The 20,127-nt window shown below is 33.4% G+C and overlaps 2 protein-coding genes across 2 annotated transcripts; both read left to right on the top strand.

The window, feature by feature from the left end:
- The first annotated feature begins 7,634 nt into the window (after window positions 1-7,634).
- LOC142634723 (uncharacterized) lies at window positions 7,635-12,032 on the top strand. The gene is made up of 6 exons (XM_075808993.1): window positions 7,635-9,224; window positions 9,385-9,513; window positions 9,621-9,767; window positions 10,530-10,866; window positions 10,972-11,048; window positions 11,913-12,032. The coding sequence occupies exons 1-6, from the start codon at window positions 7,635-7,637 to the stop codon at window positions 12,030-12,032; spliced, it is 2,400 nt and encodes a 799-aa protein (XP_075665108.1).
- Window positions 12,033-12,522: 490 nt separating this feature from the next.
- Window positions 12,523-15,042, top strand: LOC142634722 (uncharacterized). The gene is made up of 3 exons (XM_075808992.1): window positions 12,523-14,565; window positions 14,728-14,856; window positions 14,968-15,042. Exons 1-3 carry the CDS (start codon window positions 12,523-12,525, stop codon window positions 15,040-15,042), a joined length of 2,247 nt encoding a protein of 748 aa, XP_075665107.1.
- The last annotated feature ends 5,085 nt before the right edge of the window (window positions 15,043-20,127 follow it).

The following is a 20,127-nucleotide window of genomic DNA, read 5'->3' as shown; positions in this document are numbered from 1 at the left end:
AAAGATACTGTGAGAAAAATTATGGAAATTTAATTTTTAAGTCCAATGAAAATGGGGATTTATATTGAACAAATGTGGAGACAAATAATATTGACCTAATTCATTAAATCCGACTCTTGCAATTCAGCATTGCAGTTAGTCTTATGCAGAAAAATTGAAAATTTTTCTTAATTCCTACTTTCCCCATGACTTTTAAAATCCATCTATATATATTCAAAGCAATAAGTTATATATATAAATGTGTACAAATTTTTGCCTTTTCCCAGAAAATTTTTGCCTTGAAATAAATGCATTTGTCATTACTTAATAGTTTGACATAAATGCTAAATGTAGATGATGTGGAAGCCTAAATGACAAGAATGCAATACAATGTGCCACTTGGCAGAACCTCATATTTTCCTATATAAGGTCTCTACTTTTATATATACTAGTCGTGAACCCGAGCGTTGTGGGTGATAATTATTTTTATGGTGGTTTTATTAAAAACAATTTAAACTAATTTAATAAAGAGTAATATATTTCGTAATTATATTTTTATTTAGTATAGAAACAATCATAAATATTAATGTAATATAGGAAAAATCATAAATATAAATTTTGTCGTACAAAAATGAAAACAATACAATTTTTCTCAGAAATTCAAAAGGCAAGTTAAAGAAAATTTTCATTTTTTAATAAAAGTTATTTTTAAGCATTTTGTGAATCATTAAAAAGAATATAAAATTTGAAAATTATTCTTTTAGTTTTAAAAAAACTTTTTCAATCCTTATTTTTTTCTGCCTACAATCCAAAACACCGAAAAACGTAACTAAAAAAATTAATAAACTTAACAATGATTAATTGGATCAATTAGGAAAACAATTTGTTGTTGATAATCTATTAAGGTTATTTTCTTTGCATAAATTGTAATTTCGTCCACCCAAACACATATTATCCAATAAAAAATTATTAGTAAAATCTAAGAATTAAATTTCTATATATGCATTGTTATAAAATAATAATAACAATTAAAATAAAATTGCAACAGCTAAAATTTGTCACCCATCCGATTATTTTCGTTTGGCTAACCTTTACTTTTTTCTAAATAAATGGCATTATAGAGTACTTCTAATACAACTATTAAGAGTACTTTGTCCACCACAAAGGATTAAAAAATAAACAAAAATTAGTAAAGTCTCATAGTTTAACATCTAAATTAAGCACTATAAAAAATCATGCTATGTAATAAAATGAATACCAAATTATCCGAATCATGCTATGTAATAGAATAATATTAAATTTTTATGTGCTATAATTTAATTCTTTATAACGTAATAAGATAACATTTAACAATCAAAGAGAGAGAAAAAAAAAACAACAACAACAACAACAACAAAAATTTTAAAAACAAAACAAAATTGCATCAACCCAAAGTAGGGTTTGAAAGAATATAAAAAATTATCAACCTAAAGCAGAGATGCAAGAAAAATAAAAAATCAACCGAGAGAGAGAGAGAGAGAGAGAGAGAGAGAGAGAGAGAACAACCTTTTTTATGAGGGAAAACTGTGCATAGAATGGAAGAGATAGTGACAAATTTATAGTAAAAGTGTGTGAATAAGAAGAGACAAAAATAAAGGAAAATGAAGGGAAAGAGGAAGAATGATATTAATGTAGAGGATAGTGGGGAGATGAAAAGGTAAGGGACGGAGAAAGGTTGGAGAAGTGTAAATATTAAAAATAAATAAATGTTAAAAAAATTATTGAAAAATTGGAAATAAAAAAGATAATAACATGAACGCTGATGTGGCTCAACTAGAGCATAGTAACAATAAATGTTACACTTCAGCTTTCCTTGTTCATGCCAGTCAGTTGTTATTTGTCTAATAACATTTTGCACTCCAATTTTCTTCAATTAAGCAAGATCTACCTAAAAAACCCCTAACCATAACTACAATTAAGCAAAAAACATTAGGTTAAAATTACAACTAAGTTCAAAATTGGAATCACAAATATTACATCAGTTGAATTCCATGTTGATATAAATCTTAGGATACTCAATATCCTATGACAAAACCGAAAATTTAATGAAAAATATGGTATAAATAAAATAAAACAAAAATCCTCCAACAATTATAAAACCATAACCTAAATATAGAATATTAAATGAAGAGGTCGGTCTGGTTTTTCAATAATCACCTCTCATTATTCTAGGGTTCTGCCATTCTTGTCCATGCTGTAAGAATTAATTCACAACAAAGCATCTAAAGAAAGAGAATGAACACCCAAATTTCAATTCAAATTTGAACAGAGAATTGATACGTACCTTTCGCCGGTCTGTGTTTAGTTCCAATTATGTTGGTGACGGAGTTGCGCCAATCTCTATCTCCGTATCTCAAATCCCTAAATTGACAACAAACCTAAAGAAAACAATAGGGTAAGAGATTAAACCAAATCTAACCCATCTATTTACATAAATTAAACAAAACTACTCCTAACCAAAAAACCTAAATCATAACCAACCAAACCAAAATACCCGAATCAATATATATATATATATATATATATATATATATATATATATATATATATATATATAAGCAGAGACCTCATGTTAGAGCGTATGAGGTTGTGTCATGTGGAGTGTTCCTTGAAGTTCTCTTTATGTAGGGTTCTAAATCAACAAAGTTTGCATTTATATCAAAGTATTAGTTCATTAAATTAGCCAATAGAGTAAATGCTTATATCATTAATTATTTATATCAAATGAATTTATATGATTATTTTTATAAATTCTATATAAGAGATAATTTTTAGTTGGAATAATAATAATAAATTTAGAATATTACATTCTTACTCATTATTAGTTGCTTTGACAACAATTGGCACAAGAGCCATAAAAAAATTAAATATTTGGGAATTCACTAAAATAAATCTTAGTCCTTTAAATTTCTTAACTCCTTTCAGTCACATGTAATATATGTGTGTGTTTTAATATAATTTTTCTACAATTTATATGAGAAACAATAATTGAAGGATATATGCATTTTTTTTGTAGGCATGAAACATGTTTATCTATATTAATCATTATATCATGCAATTTTCAATTTGTGAACACACACACACACACACACACACACATATATATATATAGTGTGATTTCTATTTTGTCTATAAAATAACTAACGATTACAATTTTTACAGTGAAATTTATTCAAAAAATTTTTTAGTCATCAATAGTTTGGAGATATGAATCATGAATGTCTCTATTGGAAATTGAGGTGTCAATCAATTAATCTACAAGATTCTTGGCAAGCTTATTGAAATATTAAAGAAAACTAATAATAAGTTGCACCGCACATCGTGCGGGAATTTAGCTAGTCATAAATAAAGCCCAAATGGATCTCCCAATAAAAAACCCCACTTTCTAAAATTAAAAGCAGAACATATGGGCGGCGGCCCTAACGGCCAATCTCTATCTCCGTATCTCAATACCTCTGGGACGTTTGATCGCCGTACGAATCTCCACTGGATCGCAAACTTTTTTTATTTTCTCCTCCCTTTCTCTGTATCATAGTCTTGCTGGGTTTTTTTTTTTTTTTTGGAGAAAGAAAATGTTAAGCAGAGGCTGATAAGATGAGTTCGCTAGGTTTTTTGTTCTCCTTCCTTTTCTCTGTATCGCAGTATCGCTAGGGGTTTTTTTTCTAGAGGGAGAAAATGTTAAGTGGAATATGATGAGAAGAGATTGCTAGGGTCTTTTAGTTGCAACGTTTTTTTATATTTTATTTTAACTTTTTTTTTTTATATACCAAAAAAGCAGTCAAATAGTACTAAACTTGTAAATCAACATAATGTATCACTTTTTTAAGTTAAACGTGACAGCATTTTAAGGGGCCTTTTTTCCTATTTGTCAATACCTCCTTAAATGTAGGAACCAATTTTCTCTCAACTTCTGCTATTATATATAGTATATGATATAGATATTGATTGATTTGGGGTTACTTCTAAATGTTGGCTCATATTCTTAGGGAGAGGTTCAATATGGCCTTCTTTAGTAGATAGTGGCAGAAATCTTGCACTCCCTGGGACATATTATGCAGTAATATGTAAATTACTTTATTAGTTTCATTTGCAAATTGCTTTTGTCATAATGTTGTTGCATTCCATATACAACCACATATGTAAAAGTTTGCTTTGCTTCATGAAAGTCATTAACTTTAGGCTGTTTTCTCGTATTTGCTATAGCTGTGATAATTATCTGAGTTTGATCTCTCTCCACAAATCAAAGCCCCAAAAAAACTATTTTCTTCTCTTCAGAGTTGAGTGCTTAGCTTGATGTAAGTCATTAAGTTTCAATTGTGTGTGTGTAACTTTTCTTAAGACTTAATTGATTTCATTTTAATGTTGATTAAGGATTGGTTGGGTTGGAAGTTGGAACTTGAGTAGGGTTGCTTCATTAAATTGGTTTCTATTCCTTTCTTCAAATCAATTAATCACTTTTTTGGACACAAAGATCTACTTATTTAAGTTTGGATCTCTTAAGTTGTACCATAAAATGTGAATTTGTAGGTCATGGAAATTTTAACCGATTTTTCGGTTGAAGTATTAATCTTGAAGGAACTTAGAGATTTACAAAAGGATTCCCCTAACTTCTTGCAATGCAGTTAATATTGATCAAACTTAATGGAAACTCCAACCATGGTTGAAACTTTTTCTTTTCTTTTTTTTGTCATTTTTTTTATTACTTTTTTCCATCGACACAGTAATCTTACTTTGAATTTATCATATTTGTTGATGGTTATGGTTTTTGTGCAACTATTTGAATATTGAGATGGAATAATATATATATATATATATATATATATATATATATATATATAATTGTAATTAGCCATATGAAAATTTTGTGGTTTTACAATTTGTGAGGTCATGCATCTTTGGTTTTTTCAATTTTGGCAAATTATATTCTTTGATTTTCTAAATAACTTAATTATCTCTCTCTCTCTCTCTCTCTTCTTTTTGCCACCTCTTTGGCTTCTCAATTCCCCACAAATTCTTCAAAGAAATGTTACAACTAAAGATATTGTTTTGTCATTGTGCCAGCCGATTCTGCTGTAATATTTGGTCTAGTGAAAATGTTTCAAATAATAAAGTAGTGCTACACTCAGAATTTGTTAGAGGGTAATTGAAGACTTTTAGACAAAGCTTATCTGGTACATATGCTCTGCTTATATTCCTTTTATATGTAAACATATGCTTTTTGTTTTTGGATATACAGGCGTTAGGAGTTTTGATTCATGCGGACTAAATCTGGATAGCTATGTACTCTAAAATGGTCTGGGTTCAACAGCTTTCTTTTAGAATACAAGATTTATGCAAGGGCTTCTATTTGTATATTTAGGATTTTTCATGTTTTATTTTCATCTTGAACAATTGACATTTTCTGCAAGGTTTGCATGGGTATTTTCATCTATGAGTAGAATCTAGAATGTGATGTTTATAATAATCACAGCAAAAGTGCATTACTTGAACTATACTAATCTTATTTAAATGGTTAAAAATTAACTCTCTTGATTTAGATCATAGTCCTAGAGGCAAACGTCTAGGGTTTAGATATTTTGTTTTTGTAAAGATAAATTGCTAGTGGTGGAGCTTAATGCTCTAAAACATTGAAAGAGAATCACAAGCAACATATGTTGATATGCAATTAGTGCTTCTAAAGTCCTACGCATTCTTTCTTCTGTTTTTGCTCCATGACAAACCGTGCTTCCCCTATTTAACTTTAAGTGAGTTAGTGCTTCTTTTTTATTTTATTGAAGTCACTTGTAATTTGCAAAGCTGAAGATACATTATGTTATTTGGAAAATTGCATTGATAATGTAATTTATTAGCAAAGGCAACAAATATATTAAGTAATTCTAACTGAAATTTTGACTGAATTTATTTTTTTTGAATTGGGAAAAAGGTGTTACTTAATATTATTACTTTAACATATCTTATACATTCTACATAACCTTCTCATAGAACAGTTTACAACATTATCCACACATTGTGTGTGTCCTTGACTGGTTATCATATATAGAGAAGAACAATAAAATGGGCTAAGATATCATTGAAAAAAAATATATAAAAAAAACACATGGTTTTAAAAATCAAAATGTGGTCAAAGAACTGAAAAAGGTCCTAGGTTTTACCAAATTTTGACCCGTTATGGAGCTTTTTATTGGATCAAATTAGGATCTAGTTTCCAGTTGAACCAGCCTGTTCGCTCCTATTTTTAAAACTATGGAAAAATTGGCATAATCATTTTTACAATCTAACCACTGCTAACCATTTTGTCAACAACAAAAAAAAAAACTAAATAAATTAATCTTAAATAGTATCTAAAACCAAGAATAATTACTAATAAAAAGAAATCAATGTTTTTTTCAAAAGTAGTTGAGGCAATCTTTGTGTTACTAAGACGAATATTTCACTTGTGCAGTTGGAAGATTTATCTTTATAATTCTCTTCTATTCTGGGTGATGATATAATTCCTATAATGCAATTTCTTCTTCTTTCAATAAAATTGATCATAACCTTTCTATTAAAAAGAAAAAAGGAATAATAATATTTCCTTATAAACACCATTATGGTTTTAAAATTTTGGCTTTATTTTCAATTTGGTCATCAAGTTTACTCAATTTTTATTTTAGTTTTTATATTTTTAAATTTGTTTTCATTTTGGTTTATACTTTATATCTTCATCTTACTTGCGAAAAAAAATTTTTTTTAAATTTAAACTAGTCGTGCAATCTATTAGTCTATTAGCCACGTAGAACTTAACATGACGACAAGGATCAAAATGACAAGAAGTTTTAAGTATATAAAAACTAAAACAAAAGCTGTAAATACTTGAAGATCAAAATGAAAAATTAAATCAAAATATAAGGATCGTGTTTTTGCCTAATATCTCCTTATAAAGAGTTAAAACCCAATAAATAATGAGAGAAATGTGAGGGCATAAGGCCTTTTTTTTTTTTTTTTTTTTTTGATTGGTTAATCACTTAATCCCTATATAGTCTTTTTTCCCCAATTGGGCTTTTCAGGCCTATGTTTTTCTTTTCATATATATACATTGGGTTCACCCATTTCAGCTTTCTTCACAAAAGCAATATTTCCATTCAAACTACTGTTTCTCCATTCTCCATTTCCCTCCAAAAATGAGCAGCAAGAAACACAATGCAACCCAAGCTTCTCCCTCTCATCCTCAACCTCAACCTCCAAATACCATCGACGATGAAGTAATCCACGCCCTGAATGAATTCCAAAAAGGGAACCACAGTGAAGCCTTGAATCTTGCCAAGGACATCCTTTTCCGCCACCCAAACTCCGCTGTCGCTCACGGCTTCCTCGGCTTCTGTCACATGAAAATCGTCCTTTCAGTCAGAAACAACTCTTCGGACGCTCACCTCAGCCTCGCCGAAACGCTCGAACATGTCAAGATTTCTGTCAACTCATCCAAGCGAGCCGTGGAGTTATGCCCCAACTCCCTCTACTTCCGGTCGTACCATGTCAATGCACTCTTCGACTTAGCTGATTACGACAGCGCCAATGCCAGGTTTGAACCTGTGATCGAAGCATGTGATGCCGCATTAGCCATCGAAGACCCCATCCTCATGGAAGGTACCATCTTCAAAATTGAAGAGCGGGCCAGAGAGTCTCAAATTCAAGAACTCAGAACTATACTCGGAGTCTTCAAACTAATTAGCAAGTCTACCATAGACACTACATACATGAAAAATATAAAGAATGATATTCAAGAAGTGCTAGACAGAAAGGACGAGATCGAAGAGAGTGCTATTATGGCGAGAAAGAACTTCGAAATGGGGTCGCCGGAAGACGAAAGAAAGCTCAAGAACCCCAAGAAAGACACGGTGGAGACACGAGTCAAGGATTATTGGAACAACACGATGAGTACGGAGCTAAAGAAGGATTTGTTGAGGATTCGGATCGAAGACCTGAAACTGCATTTTGCGAAGAATAAATCACCGGCGGAGGAGGTGGTGCAGGCCGTGGAGTATGTGAAGGTCTCAAAGAATTGGAAGTTTTCGACGTGTTGTTGTTGCGGCGAGAGGATTCTCGACATGGAAGGGTTCGCAGAGCACATGAAGCATGTGCATTTAAGGACTTTATCCAATGAGTTACGGATATTGGTCGAGCCTGAAATTGTAGTTGATTTAGTCGAGACCTTTGAATCAAGAGTATGGAAACCCGTGGACACGGTTGCCGCGAAGAAAATGATGGAATATTTGTCAAGAAATAAGCATGGAGACGAGGGCCTACACGAGTCTAAACTTTTCGTGAACCAGAAAGATTGGCCTTTTTGCAAAAATAGCAGGCGTAGTGCGGTCATTGATAAAATTCAAGCAAGGTTACATGTGTTCTTGAAGATTAGATGTTTTGCTTGGAATCATTTTCGGGTGTTTATGTACTTGGTTATGCAAATGCTGGAGAAGCAAATTCCCGAACAGCTGCTTAAGGAACATCGTATGGACCAGACGCTGCTCTCGGTGTGCCTCCTTGACACCTCAGAGCTTAGCTTTGTGTTTGAGTTCTTGGATGAACTCTATAATACTTGCGGGTTACAGAGGATCTACAAGAGTGTTGATAAGGATGTGGTTAGAGGTGAGCCTCGTGATGCTAATCTTGAGAAGATTGTTTTTAATGAGGACTTCTCTTGTGTAGTTTTTGACAAGAGAATGTTGCGTGGAGAACTTGTTGTGACGAATGATGGAGCTACTGTTACTTCTGCTGCTGATGAAGAAATCGAATTAAACGATAATGAATGTAAAGACGCTTTTGTGGATTGGTTATTCGAGGGAAGTACTAATATTGGGGAGCAATTAATGCAGTGGACAAGTTTGGGAGAAACTAGTATTAGTCAGGGGAAAGAGTTTTTCAAGATTTATGAGGCTGAATTGGAACGGATGCAGAACATTTGTGAGATAAAAGTACAGTATTTGAGAGACCTTAATGTATGTGAGAATCTGGACAGTATATGTGTTGAAGAAGATAAGAGAAGAGAAGATTCTGGGTACAAACCAGTGAGTTATGAGTATCTCTTGTCAGAGCGGCAGAGACAGATTGAGAGGACAAATGCTGATATTTTCGAGTTGGCTGTCATATGGATTATATTGAGAGGAAATCATGAGGACAACAAAATAAAATTAGGGATCAAGAAGCTGATTTATGAGATAGTTATAAGGGTATGTTATAGCCAAATTATGAACATGTCAAACTGTGCAAGTTGTTTAATGTGAAATTCAGTGTCTCTATGTGTATTGTGGTGTGTGACATTGAAGCCGTTGCTTAATGAACTGCTATATTCCATAGGATGATTGAATCTTGGTATGTTTGTTGTTGCAGCTTTACAAATTTGATGCTATAATGAGGACGACTACTATTGCTATGGAGCAGACACGGGAGAAAATTGTTATGATAGCTGCTGATGACCACCGATTAATTATGGTGCCCCTGCTGAAATCATTCATGCGGGTTTGTGTTAGTTTCTCTGTGCTGTTTTTTTTTCAAAGGTTTTTCATATAGTTACCTTCTTACCCATCTATGATTTGATGTTTCGGTATACTATTCCCCTTTTATAGGCACGCCTGGAAGAACTGGCCAATGAAGATGCAGAAGAGAAGTCTAAGGCTGCAAGAGAAGCTTCGTTATCAGAACTTGATCCTGATGACAAGAAGAACACTAACAAAGAAGGTGGTGATGCAAGACAAGGACAGAGAAAATCGAAGGTAAAAAAGAAGAAAAAGGATAAAAGAAAGCCAAAGGAATTAAAGGTCTTTTATACTGGTTATTGTTCATTTTCTTTTTTATGGTAGTTACACTTGTCTAAAGCTACGCACGTATAAATTCATCTGAAAAAATGGAGAAGGGGCAGGAACTAAAAGTGTGAAAATAAGAGCATGTAGCATGTTAAATATTAACATAGGATGGCAGAAATTGGAGAAATATACTTGAATTGGATGCATAAGACTTGAGATATTTAGGCGCTAGAGTTTTAAAAGGTGAAACAAAACTGTAAGACAGTGTTGATGAAATGGGTATTTCAGAAGAAGAAAAGTTAGGAAAATGTTGATCAAGTTTACAAGAATAGTAGTAATTAAATATCTTTACTTTGAGAGAGTAATAAATGGAGCAATCTAATACTTATGACATACAACAGACATTAAACACAAGCACTTCCTGAAATAGATTATCACAGCAGCTATTTAATTGCATATAAACTCTGCAGTTGCACAACAATGTTACAAAATTTAATATTTTTTTCTTTAAATTTTGGAATGGAAAAATTGGATATGACTAATAAATTAAGAACTAGAGATAGTAAAGCAGCTGAGATTAGGTGTAATTAAGGCTGAGAAAACACATACCTTTTTGAAATAGAAAGAAAGATATAAGATTTGCATGGTGTTCCCAGTTCCAACAAAACAAAGAGAATTGATTATGCAAAGTTGCAAACTAATGTCCCAAAAATATACATTCACTTATCACAGGTAACTGGAAGTAGCGAGGAGCAGCAGGAAAATGTTTCTATTCCTTCCTCTTCACACTTCGTTCTTATGGGTGCTATTGGAAAGGAATCTATGGCTAGGAGTTCTTCACGGATAGTTGCTAAGTCCAAGCGACCTCAAGATGATGCTACGCCTGCTCAACGGGAGGAGGCAGAGTTTTGTGCCACAGAGGATGCTGTCTATGCTCACTGTCCGTCTTCATCTGCTTCATCTTCTTCTTCCTCTTCTGGAGTTGAGGCTACCTTAGCTGCCATCCTTGATCAGCTCCAGCTCGTTCGTGATGATCTTGGAGAGATTCGAGATACTCAGGCTGCTCATGGTGATCGTCTTAACCTTCTTTTTGATAATATGAGTCAGATGAACACTAGGATTGGACGCATAGCTAGCCCTTAGTCTCGAATTGGTGGGTTTGCACATTCTCTAGAGCATGAGTCTTTGGATGCTCCTTCAGCTAGTGGTGATGATGATGATGATGCTTCTAGCTCTTCTAATGCTGATGAGGTGATTACCTCACCATGCTTAATTCTTTGTCCATCGTGACAAAAAGGGGAAACAGTTTTGAGAGTAGTTAGACCTAGTTGATAGGGGGAGAGGTAGGTAGTTTTGAGGGATGTAGTGAGGATTTTGATGTATAGTATAGGCTTATCTTACTATTCATGTATTTTTTGGTTTTGTAACCATTTTACATACATTGAGCTTATTAATATATATGATGATGAAGTATGTTTTCTTTTCTTCTCTATCTTCTCTAGTTTATTGAGAGTGCATACAATCCTTCTTATCACTATTAGGAGGGTAATCCTATTGTTTGTCATGACCAATCTTGCTAAAATGAAAATATATCTATTGAGCCATATTAGTAAGGATCAGAATTTATGATGCATTGCATTACTCTTTTGAGATTGATTTTCTTTGTATTTACATGCGATCTGTGGTAATTATTAGCCTATTTGGGGATAGGACAGAGTATTCACATATGTGAGAGATTAACTAAGACACCCTTTGAGGCAATTCTATAATATATGAATAAGAAATTTATTTGTTTGCACCTTACTTTCATTCAAAGATTAATTACTCATCTGTGCACTATGCATCTTGCGTTGGCTCAAATGAATGAGTTTTGTTGCAGTTTTAGAACCACTGTCCTAGAAGTAACCAGATTCTAAATTTATAATCCTTCTGTTTGCTTGTCATTCCAATTGGCACTGTTTAGAATGCCAGCAGGCGAGAATCTTTTTCTGGACATAGTAATTTTGCTTTGACTTATATTCTTGATTTTCCTGACTTGATTAAATTGATGGGTTGTGTTGCTGATATGATTTGTGATTCAGTTAATTCTTTCAATGGCTAGCCTTTCTTACCTAGGTATTTGATTATTTTGATGACAAGAAAAATGGGGTCATTGATTTTGAGGAGTTTGTTCGTCCACTCGGTGTCTTCCATCCTCATGCTCCTATGGATGACAAAATTGATTTTAAGTGTTGAGGTAGTTTCTACTTTATGCAACTATAAATGTAGACTCTTTGGTTTATACTTTATATCTTCATCTCACTTGCGAAAAAAAAAAATTTTTAATTTAAATTAGCCATGCAATCTATTAGTCTATTAGCCATGTAGAAAGTTTTTCATGTAAGTAACATGACGATAAAGATCAAAATAACAAGAAGTTGAAGATCAAAATGAAAAATTAAATCAAAATATAGGCATCGTGCTTTGCCTAATATCTCCTTATAAAGTGTTAAAACCCAATAAATAATGGGAGAAATGTGAGGGCATAAGGCCCCTTTTTTTTTCTTTTTTGTGATTGGTTAATCCCTATATAGTTTTTTCGCCAATTGGGCATTTCAGGCCTCTGTTTTTCTTTCAAATATATATATATAGACACACACATTGGGTTCACCCATTTCAGCTTTTTTCACAAAAAGCAATATTTTATTCAAACTACTGTTTCTCCATTCTCCATTTCCCTCCAAAAATGAGCAGCAAGAAACACAATGCAACCCAAGCTTCTACCTCTCATCCTCAACCTCAACTTCCAAATACCATCAAGGATGAAGTAACCCACGCCATGAATGAATTCCAAAAAGGGAACCACAGTGAAGCGTTGAATCTTGCCGAGGACATGCTTCTCCGCCACCCAAACTCCGCTGTCGCTCACGGCTTCCTCTGCTTCTGTCACATGAAAATCGTCCTTTCAGTCAGAAACAACTCTTCCTACGCTCACCTCAGCCTCGCCGAAACGCTCAAACATATCAAGATTTCTGTTGAATCATCCAAGCGAGCCGTGGAATTATGCCCCGACTCCCTCTACTTCCGGTCATACCATGCCAATGCACTCTTCGACTTAGCTGATTACGACAGCGCCAACGCCGGGTTTGAACCCGTGATCGAAGCATGTGATGCCGCTTTAGCCATGGAAGACCCCGTCCTCATGGAAGGTTTCTTGGAAAACGAAGAGCGGACCAGAGAGTCTCAAATTGAAAAACTCAGAACTATACTCAGACTCTTCAAAATGCATAGCAGGCATATCATAGACGCTCAATACATGGAAAATATGAAGAATGAGATTCAAGAACTACAAGACAGAAAGGACGAGATCGAACAGAGTGCTATTGTGGCGAGGAAGAACTTCGAAATGGGCTCAAGAAAGCTCAAGAACCCCAAGAAAGAAACGATGGAGACACGAGTCAAGGCTTATTGGAACAACACGATGAGTATGGAGCTAAAGAAGGATTTGTTGAGGATTCGGATAGAAGACCTGAAACTGCATTTTGCGAAGAATGCATCACCGGAGGCTGTGGCTGTGGCGGAGGAGGTGATGCAGGCCGTGGAGTATGTGAAGATCTCACAGAATTGGAAGTTTTCGACGTGTTGTCTTTGCAACGTGAGGATTTTCAACACGGAATGGTTCGCAGAGCACATGAAGCGTGAGCATTTAAGGACTTTGTCCTATGAGTTACGATTGCTCGAGCCTGAAATTGTAATTGATTTAGTCAACACCACTGAATCAAGAGATTGGAAACCCGTGGACGTGGTTGCTGCGAAGAAAATGATGGAAGATTTGTCAAGAAATAAGCATGGAGATGAGGGCCTACACGAGTCTGAACTGTTCATGAACCAGAAAGATTGGCCTTATTGCCAAAATAGCTGGCGTGGCGCGGTCATTGATAAAATTCGAGCAAGCTTACATGTGTTCTTGAAGATTAGATGTTTTGTTTCGAATCATTTTCGGGGGTATATGTTCTTGATTATGCAAATGCTGAAGAAGCGAATCCCGGTACAGCTGCTTAAGGAACATTACATGAACCAAACGCCGCTCTCAGTGTGCCTCCTTGACATCTCAGAGCTTTATTGTGTGCTCGAGTTCTTGGATGATCTCGATAATACTTGCGGGTTACAGAGGCTCTACAAGAGTGTTAATAAGGATGTGGTTAGAGGTGAGCTTTGTGATGCTTATCATGAGAAGATTGTTTTTAATGAGGACTTCTCTTGTGTAGTTTTTGACAAGAGAATGTTGCGTGGAGAGCTTGTTGTGACGAATGATGGAGCTGCTGTTGCTTCTAGTGCTGATGCGGAAATCGAATTAAACGATGATGAATGTAATGACACTTTTGTGAATTGGTTATTAAAGGGAAGTACTGATATTGGAGAGCAATTAAAGCTGTGGATAAGTTTGAGAGAAGCTAGTATTAGTCAGGGGAAAGAGTTTTTCAAGATCTATGAGGCTGAATTTGAACGGATACAGAACATTTGTGAGAAAAAGGCACAGTATTTGAGAGAACTTAATGTATTGCAGAATTTGGAGAGTATATGTGTTAAAGAAGAGAAGAGAAGAGAAGATTCTGGGTACACACCAGTGAGTTACGAGTATCTCTTGTCAGAGCAGCGAAGACAGATTGAGAGGACAAATGGTGACAATTTCGAGTCAGATATCATATGGAATATTTTTGAAGAAACTCGTGTGGACAGTAAAATAAAATTAGCGATCAAGAAGCAGATTCATAAGATAATTTCAAAGGTATGTTATAGCCAAAGTATGAACATGTCAAATTGTCTAAGTTGTTTAATGTGAAACTCAAATGTCTCTTATGTGTAGCGTGGTGTGTGATATTAAAGATGTTGCTTGATGAACTACTATATTCCATTAGATGATGGAATCCTGGTATATTTGTTGTTGCAGCTTTACAAACTTGATGCTATAATCAGGACGACTACTATTGCTATGGAGCAGACAGGGACGAAAATTGTTACGATAGCTGCTTATGACCACCGATTAATTATGGTGCCCCTGCTGAAGTCGTTCATGCTGGTTTGTGTTAGATTCTCTGTGCTGTTTTTTTTTTTTAAAGGTTTTTCATATAGTTACCTTCTTATCCGTCCATGATTTTGATGTTTTCGGTATACTATTCCCCTTTTATAGGCACGCCTGGAAGAACTGGCCAACGAAGATGCAGAAGAGAAGTCTAAGGCTGCAAGAGAAGCTTCAACAGAATAGGACACATACATGCATTGCAGTTTGACTTTTTTTTTTTTTTTTCCTTAGTGTTAACAATGAGCTTGCTCTAATATGCTATTGCCTTATTTGTTGCTGATGAAACATAAAGAAGAGTACTGCCACTTCCAAGTGCCTGGTAAACTTGTGTCTCAATGTTTTCAGGAACATGTGACCCTATGAAATATGCCACCTTTGCAGATAAACGTAAGTATTCAATCGCTTAATAGTTTTTTTTTTTTTTTTTTATGTTCCCAAATGAAATGCATGTATGAATGATTTATGTGCATTGTGACAACTAAATTTGTGTTTGATCGGTGGTTGTTGTATCTGATGCATAAACTATTTGTGATCAAGATGTCATCTAAGCCTTTCTTCCACATCAATCAGATATCCGTTTAAGTTTAAAAGTAGTTGTCTAGTAATCCATATTTCCATACAACTTTAACAAAGCAATCCACCTAGAATTCCCAGAATCTTCTTCCCCATCTAAACTCTCAACCTTTCCATGGGACAATAGCCAACAGCCCCTTGATTACAAGACTTGAGGCAATGACAAAACTTGAATTGGTTAAAAACTAGTGCTATAGGTTGAATATCCTCAATCCAGTCATTAGCACTCTTAGATATATATTTGGGAAAAACAAAGGTATCAGCCCGGAACAGAGGTCTCCCATCTCCACAGAGCGAAAGCCACAGCTTCAGCACAAAACTGCAATGCCCGTTTCATACCGATTGATATGTCGTTTGTTAAGTGATTAAACAATAATTTGGTAGAAAAGATATTATAAAAATATCTTTAGAAAAGTTTATTTTTTAAAATTATTATGTAACACATTTAATTTTAAATTTAAATGCACTTTTGACAGTTCCATTTAGGTCATCTGCAAATATTTTATGTCAATTAGTTCCTACTCTTTTTTAATACGTTTCAATGTAGTTGTTGTCATCTAACATATGAAAAGTGCTGATACGGCTAATAGATTGATTAAATGTAAGCTAATAATAAATCTTCTCCAAGTTGCATATCTCTCAATCCATCAAGTAATGGCCATACCAATCTCCCAAAAGTGCAGCTTCACAGTAAATGATGCTCAATTTCTGGATCCCCTGAACACATCCCACACTAATAGGTGGAAATAATGCCTATTTCAAAGAGTTTTGTCCGTGTAGGTAGGATTTGATGGCAAGCTGTCCACGTAAAACAATGAATTTTATATGGAAGATTGAGGAACTAAATTAGATGCACCAGATATTTGCTACTGTTATTAGCAGTTGAAGAAAAGCCTAGCTTAGCATTATGAAGCACCATTTGCTATAATTTGAATGCACTCTTTATTGTAAAAATAAAATGCTATCTTCTCTTCAAATCAATCAATCAATCTATATATATATTTAAAAGTTGAAGCATAGCTTTATTGTTACTACGCACGCTTCATTTAAGCCACATCATCACTATGTCACATTTTTTTTTTCCTTTTTTCTTTTGGGTTTTCACTTCACACATTCTCTTTTATCAATCCCATTTTCTTCCTCTCAACTCATCATCTTCCCATCAAATAAACGGCTAATGTTTATACTATTAATGACTTTCCCATTGAATCCAAATTGCTTTCAATTCAACAATCAATCCTTCTCTCTCTCTCTCTCTCTCTCTCTCTCTCTCTTCTTATCAAACAAACGGTTTTTCTTCCCATCAAAACATTCAATTTTCTCTCTTTGATTTAAAATCCAATTATTTAAATTTTTGGCGAAAACACTATTTTGATTCTTACATTTTGAGGTTACAGTTAATTTGGTCCTTATATTTTGGTAACAACCAATTTGGTCCTTATTATTTTCAACCTGAAGTCAATTTGGTCCCTACCGTTAACTTACTAACAGAAATTGTTTATGTGTCTAATGCATTACACAGTTGGCACACTTTATGCCTACGTGGCTACTAAAATAATAATAAAATATTTTAATTGTTATTTTAAAAACCACATCTACGTAATAAAATCCACGTCAAAACATTGAAAAAATAGAATGATTTTTAAAAGTAAAAATATTATGAATTTAACAAAATGAAAGATTGGAGAATTAGGAGTGATTTTTTTATGATTTATTCCTAGAACTATTAGAGATCGGTTTGGCAAAGTATAATTTACTTTAGAATTTTGTAACTTTGTCATCAATGTTTGACACAATGAAGGAAACGTAGGAAGTGATCGGTTTGGCGAGGATGATCCTAAAGTGATCGATACCATTTTCAAGAACAATATTAATAGCTCGATCTCAGGTGCTTCCCCCCCTCCCCCCCCCCCCACCCAAATTTTTAAAAATACTATTATATTATGTGTATGTACTAAAAACTTTAAATATTTAGCTACAAGAATAGAATTAGGCCCCCCAAATGTTTGAGTTAGTCCAATGATGCTCATAAAAACCAATAGAATTTGTCAATCGATCTAGTAATTATAGAAACAATGTAGTTTTTGTTTTTATAAATTCGTTTTTTTACATTTTTAATATCAAACTGACAATTTTTATATTCTCATTAGAGCTTAAAAGATGATATGTTCCCTTAAAAATTATCATGTAAAGATACATATGCAAAAGTTGTTAATTTTATATACACTATATTTTATAAATTATGACCAACTCTAGTATCAAAATATAATTGTTTATATATGCGTATGTACGCATGTATGTGATGATTTATCTTGACTCATGACTCCTATATTAGTACCAAAATTTGCCCCCCCCCCCCCCCACAAAACAAAAAATCCTAGCTCCACCCCTGATCTCAGGCACTACTTGAGGAGCAGCTCAACATTGATATTTTTTTTTTTCCTGGGATACTATTTATTTATGTAACTAAAAATATGGAAAGTCTCAAATTTTTCATAAACTTATATGGTAGCCCAAAAGTCCTTTATTTAGACTTACTATTATATTACCACATTGGATTTGATGAGTTTTTTTTATAAGAATATATATATATATATATATCTGTATGTGTGTGTGTGTGTGTGTGTGTGTGTGTGTGTGTGTGCGCGCGCGCGCGCGCATGTCATCACATTATCTATGCAATTTACTAGTTATAAATATATTTTTCAATTACCAAAACATACAAAGTCTCTTCCTCTTCCCCAACCTTCCCTCCATACTTATGTATTGTATATACCTTTTTCACTTCCCCTACATAATCTTTATATTTATACATTTTCTCTTTTGATCTCTCTTAAAACCAATTAGTATAGTATTTGTGATAAAAAAAAAACTAATTAATTATCACTACATGTTTGTTGTTGATATCTATTATCAAAGGTACCTCTCTCTCTCTCTCTCTCTCTCACTCTCTCTCTCATCTTGATCTTCTATTTGTTAAAATTTAGAAAATTTAGATATTGTGTTTGACTTCATCTTGCTAGGTTCTTTTTCATGATCATTGGTTTATATACTGTGAATTGGGCTAAAGCTAAAGACCTGAGAGAGATCAAACAAGATATAGTTGCTACATTCAAATTATAGAAATCAAGAGTATTAATATATACAAAAACAAATATGGACATATATAAACTTATATCATGAATATGTTTCCTTTCCCCTACCCCTTTTATGTTATTTATTGATTAAGGTCAACTATACATTTAGCTTCCTTAGTTTTTCACATTTTTTAAATTGTATGGAAAGGAGAAATAGAAATCTGTACATGTTTTGGGGAGAAATTTTTTTGTAATAGTTGATTCTCCTATACAAGTTTGATGATTATGAAAATATAAATTGTTATAACTTTGTTTAATAGTTCTTATATGATAAAATGGAAACAAAGCTCGAATAAATTGCTCATTAACTTCTCAAAAAATGCAAAATAATGTTAGCTTTCATATGAAACCATCAAGATTCATTTTTATGTTCTAATAAAAATTATACATTTTCCATTTTTTAATTGTGTGTCTTTTGATGCATATCTCCCTCTATTATAATGTATTGCAAAATATTTTGTCATATATAATAATTGTAAGTAAAATGCAACATATTTCCTTGCAAAAAAAATAAATTTATACAAAAAATCAAGATATAGACTTCTTTACTTGCATAAAATATATTATATATTTACAATGTAATCACATTATTGCAAGATGAGTTTGGGACTATTACCTACTATTCTCATTCTTTACTTAGCAAAAGAGAATATGATATCAAATTTTCTCGTGCATTGCATAGGTCTTGGACTAGTATATCTAAAAACTGATACGTAACATTTATTATTATTACACTCCTGTTGAGCCATATCACTAGCCCCATCATCCATTTCTTTTTTCTTTTTTCTCTATTCAAACTTTTCTTCCCCCTATTCTTCAAAAAATAAATAAATAAATAAATAAAAATTCTTCTTCTCCCCTACTAGTTTACACCTACTGTTATACTTCTTCCAATATTTTCCCTTCCTTTTTGCCTCTTTATCTCCTCACTACTTTACCATTACACTTCTTCCAACATTTTCCCTTCTTTTTTGCCTATTTATCTCCTCACTACTTTACCGTTACACTTCATTTCTTTTTCTTATATTCTGACTCTTCTTCTACCTATTTTATTTTGTATAAATTTGATATCATTTTCCTCATTCAATCCATATTTTTTCCAACTAAACTGTGAACTCTCTCTCATCACTGGTGGAATATGTGATGGCAGTAGAGAAGTGGAAGACGTTGTGGAAGATAATTTTTTGACATAAAATCAAATGCAGAGGAGTCAGATTTATAAAAATAAAATAAAATAAAAAATAAAAATAAAATCGGTCCTGCTAGGGCCTGGCCTTTCAAGGCAAGGATAAGACAAGAAAGGTTTTCCCGACCAACGAGGCAAGACAGGTTTGAGGCAATATCACCCCCTTTTAAGGGTGAATGATCCAATTTTATCTTGTCCTTTTGTCATCCCTAATAATATTCCCTTCTACCTCAACTTATTGACAATTTAGCATAATCTCTTCAATTACCACACATGCTACAACTGTCCTATGTGTGAGTGCTATGTGTGAGTGGTAAAGAAGAAATTGTAAGTTCATTTGATATTGATAAACAACTAATCATAGTCTGTTAC

Source organism: Castanea sativa, chromosome 5 (genome assembly GCF_040712315.1).
Source record: "Castanea sativa cultivar Marrone di Chiusa Pesio chromosome 5, ASM4071231v1".
Classification (NCBI taxonomy): Eukaryota; Viridiplantae; Streptophyta; class Magnoliopsida; order Fagales; family Fagaceae; genus Castanea; species Castanea sativa.
The sequence above is the reverse complement of the archived record's forward strand: the minus strand, read 5'-3'. Positions and strand labels throughout refer to the sequence as shown.

What these genes read in the sequence shown, in the direction of transcription:
- LOC142634723 (XM_075808993.1), top strand. Translation starts at nt 7,635, where the DNA reads ATGGAAGGTACCATCTTCAAAATTGAAGAGCGGGCCAGAGAGTCTCAA. An exon ending in AAGGACAGAGAAAATCGAAG is followed by an intron (nt 9,768 to 10,529) that starts GTAAAAAAGAAG and finishes CACTTATCACAG; the next exon opens with GTAACTGGAAGTAGCGAGGA. An exon ending in GCTCTTCTAATGCTGATGAG is followed by an intron (nt 11,049 to 11,912) that starts GTGATTACCTCA and finishes TTTCTTACCTAG; the next exon opens with GTATTTGATTATTTTGATGA.
- LOC142634722 (XM_075808992.1), top strand. Translation starts at nt 12,523, where the DNA reads ATGAGCAGCAAGAAACACAATGCAACCCAAGCTTCTACCTCTCATCCT. An exon ending in TTCATAAGATAATTTCAAAG is followed by an intron (nt 14,566 to 14,727) that starts GTATGTTATAGC and finishes TTGTTGTTGCAG; the next exon opens with CTTTACAAACTTGATGCTAT. An exon ending in TGCTGAAGTCGTTCATGCTG is followed by an intron (nt 14,857 to 14,967) that starts GTTTGTGTTAGA and finishes CCCCTTTTATAG; the next exon opens with GCACGCCTGGAAGAACTGGC.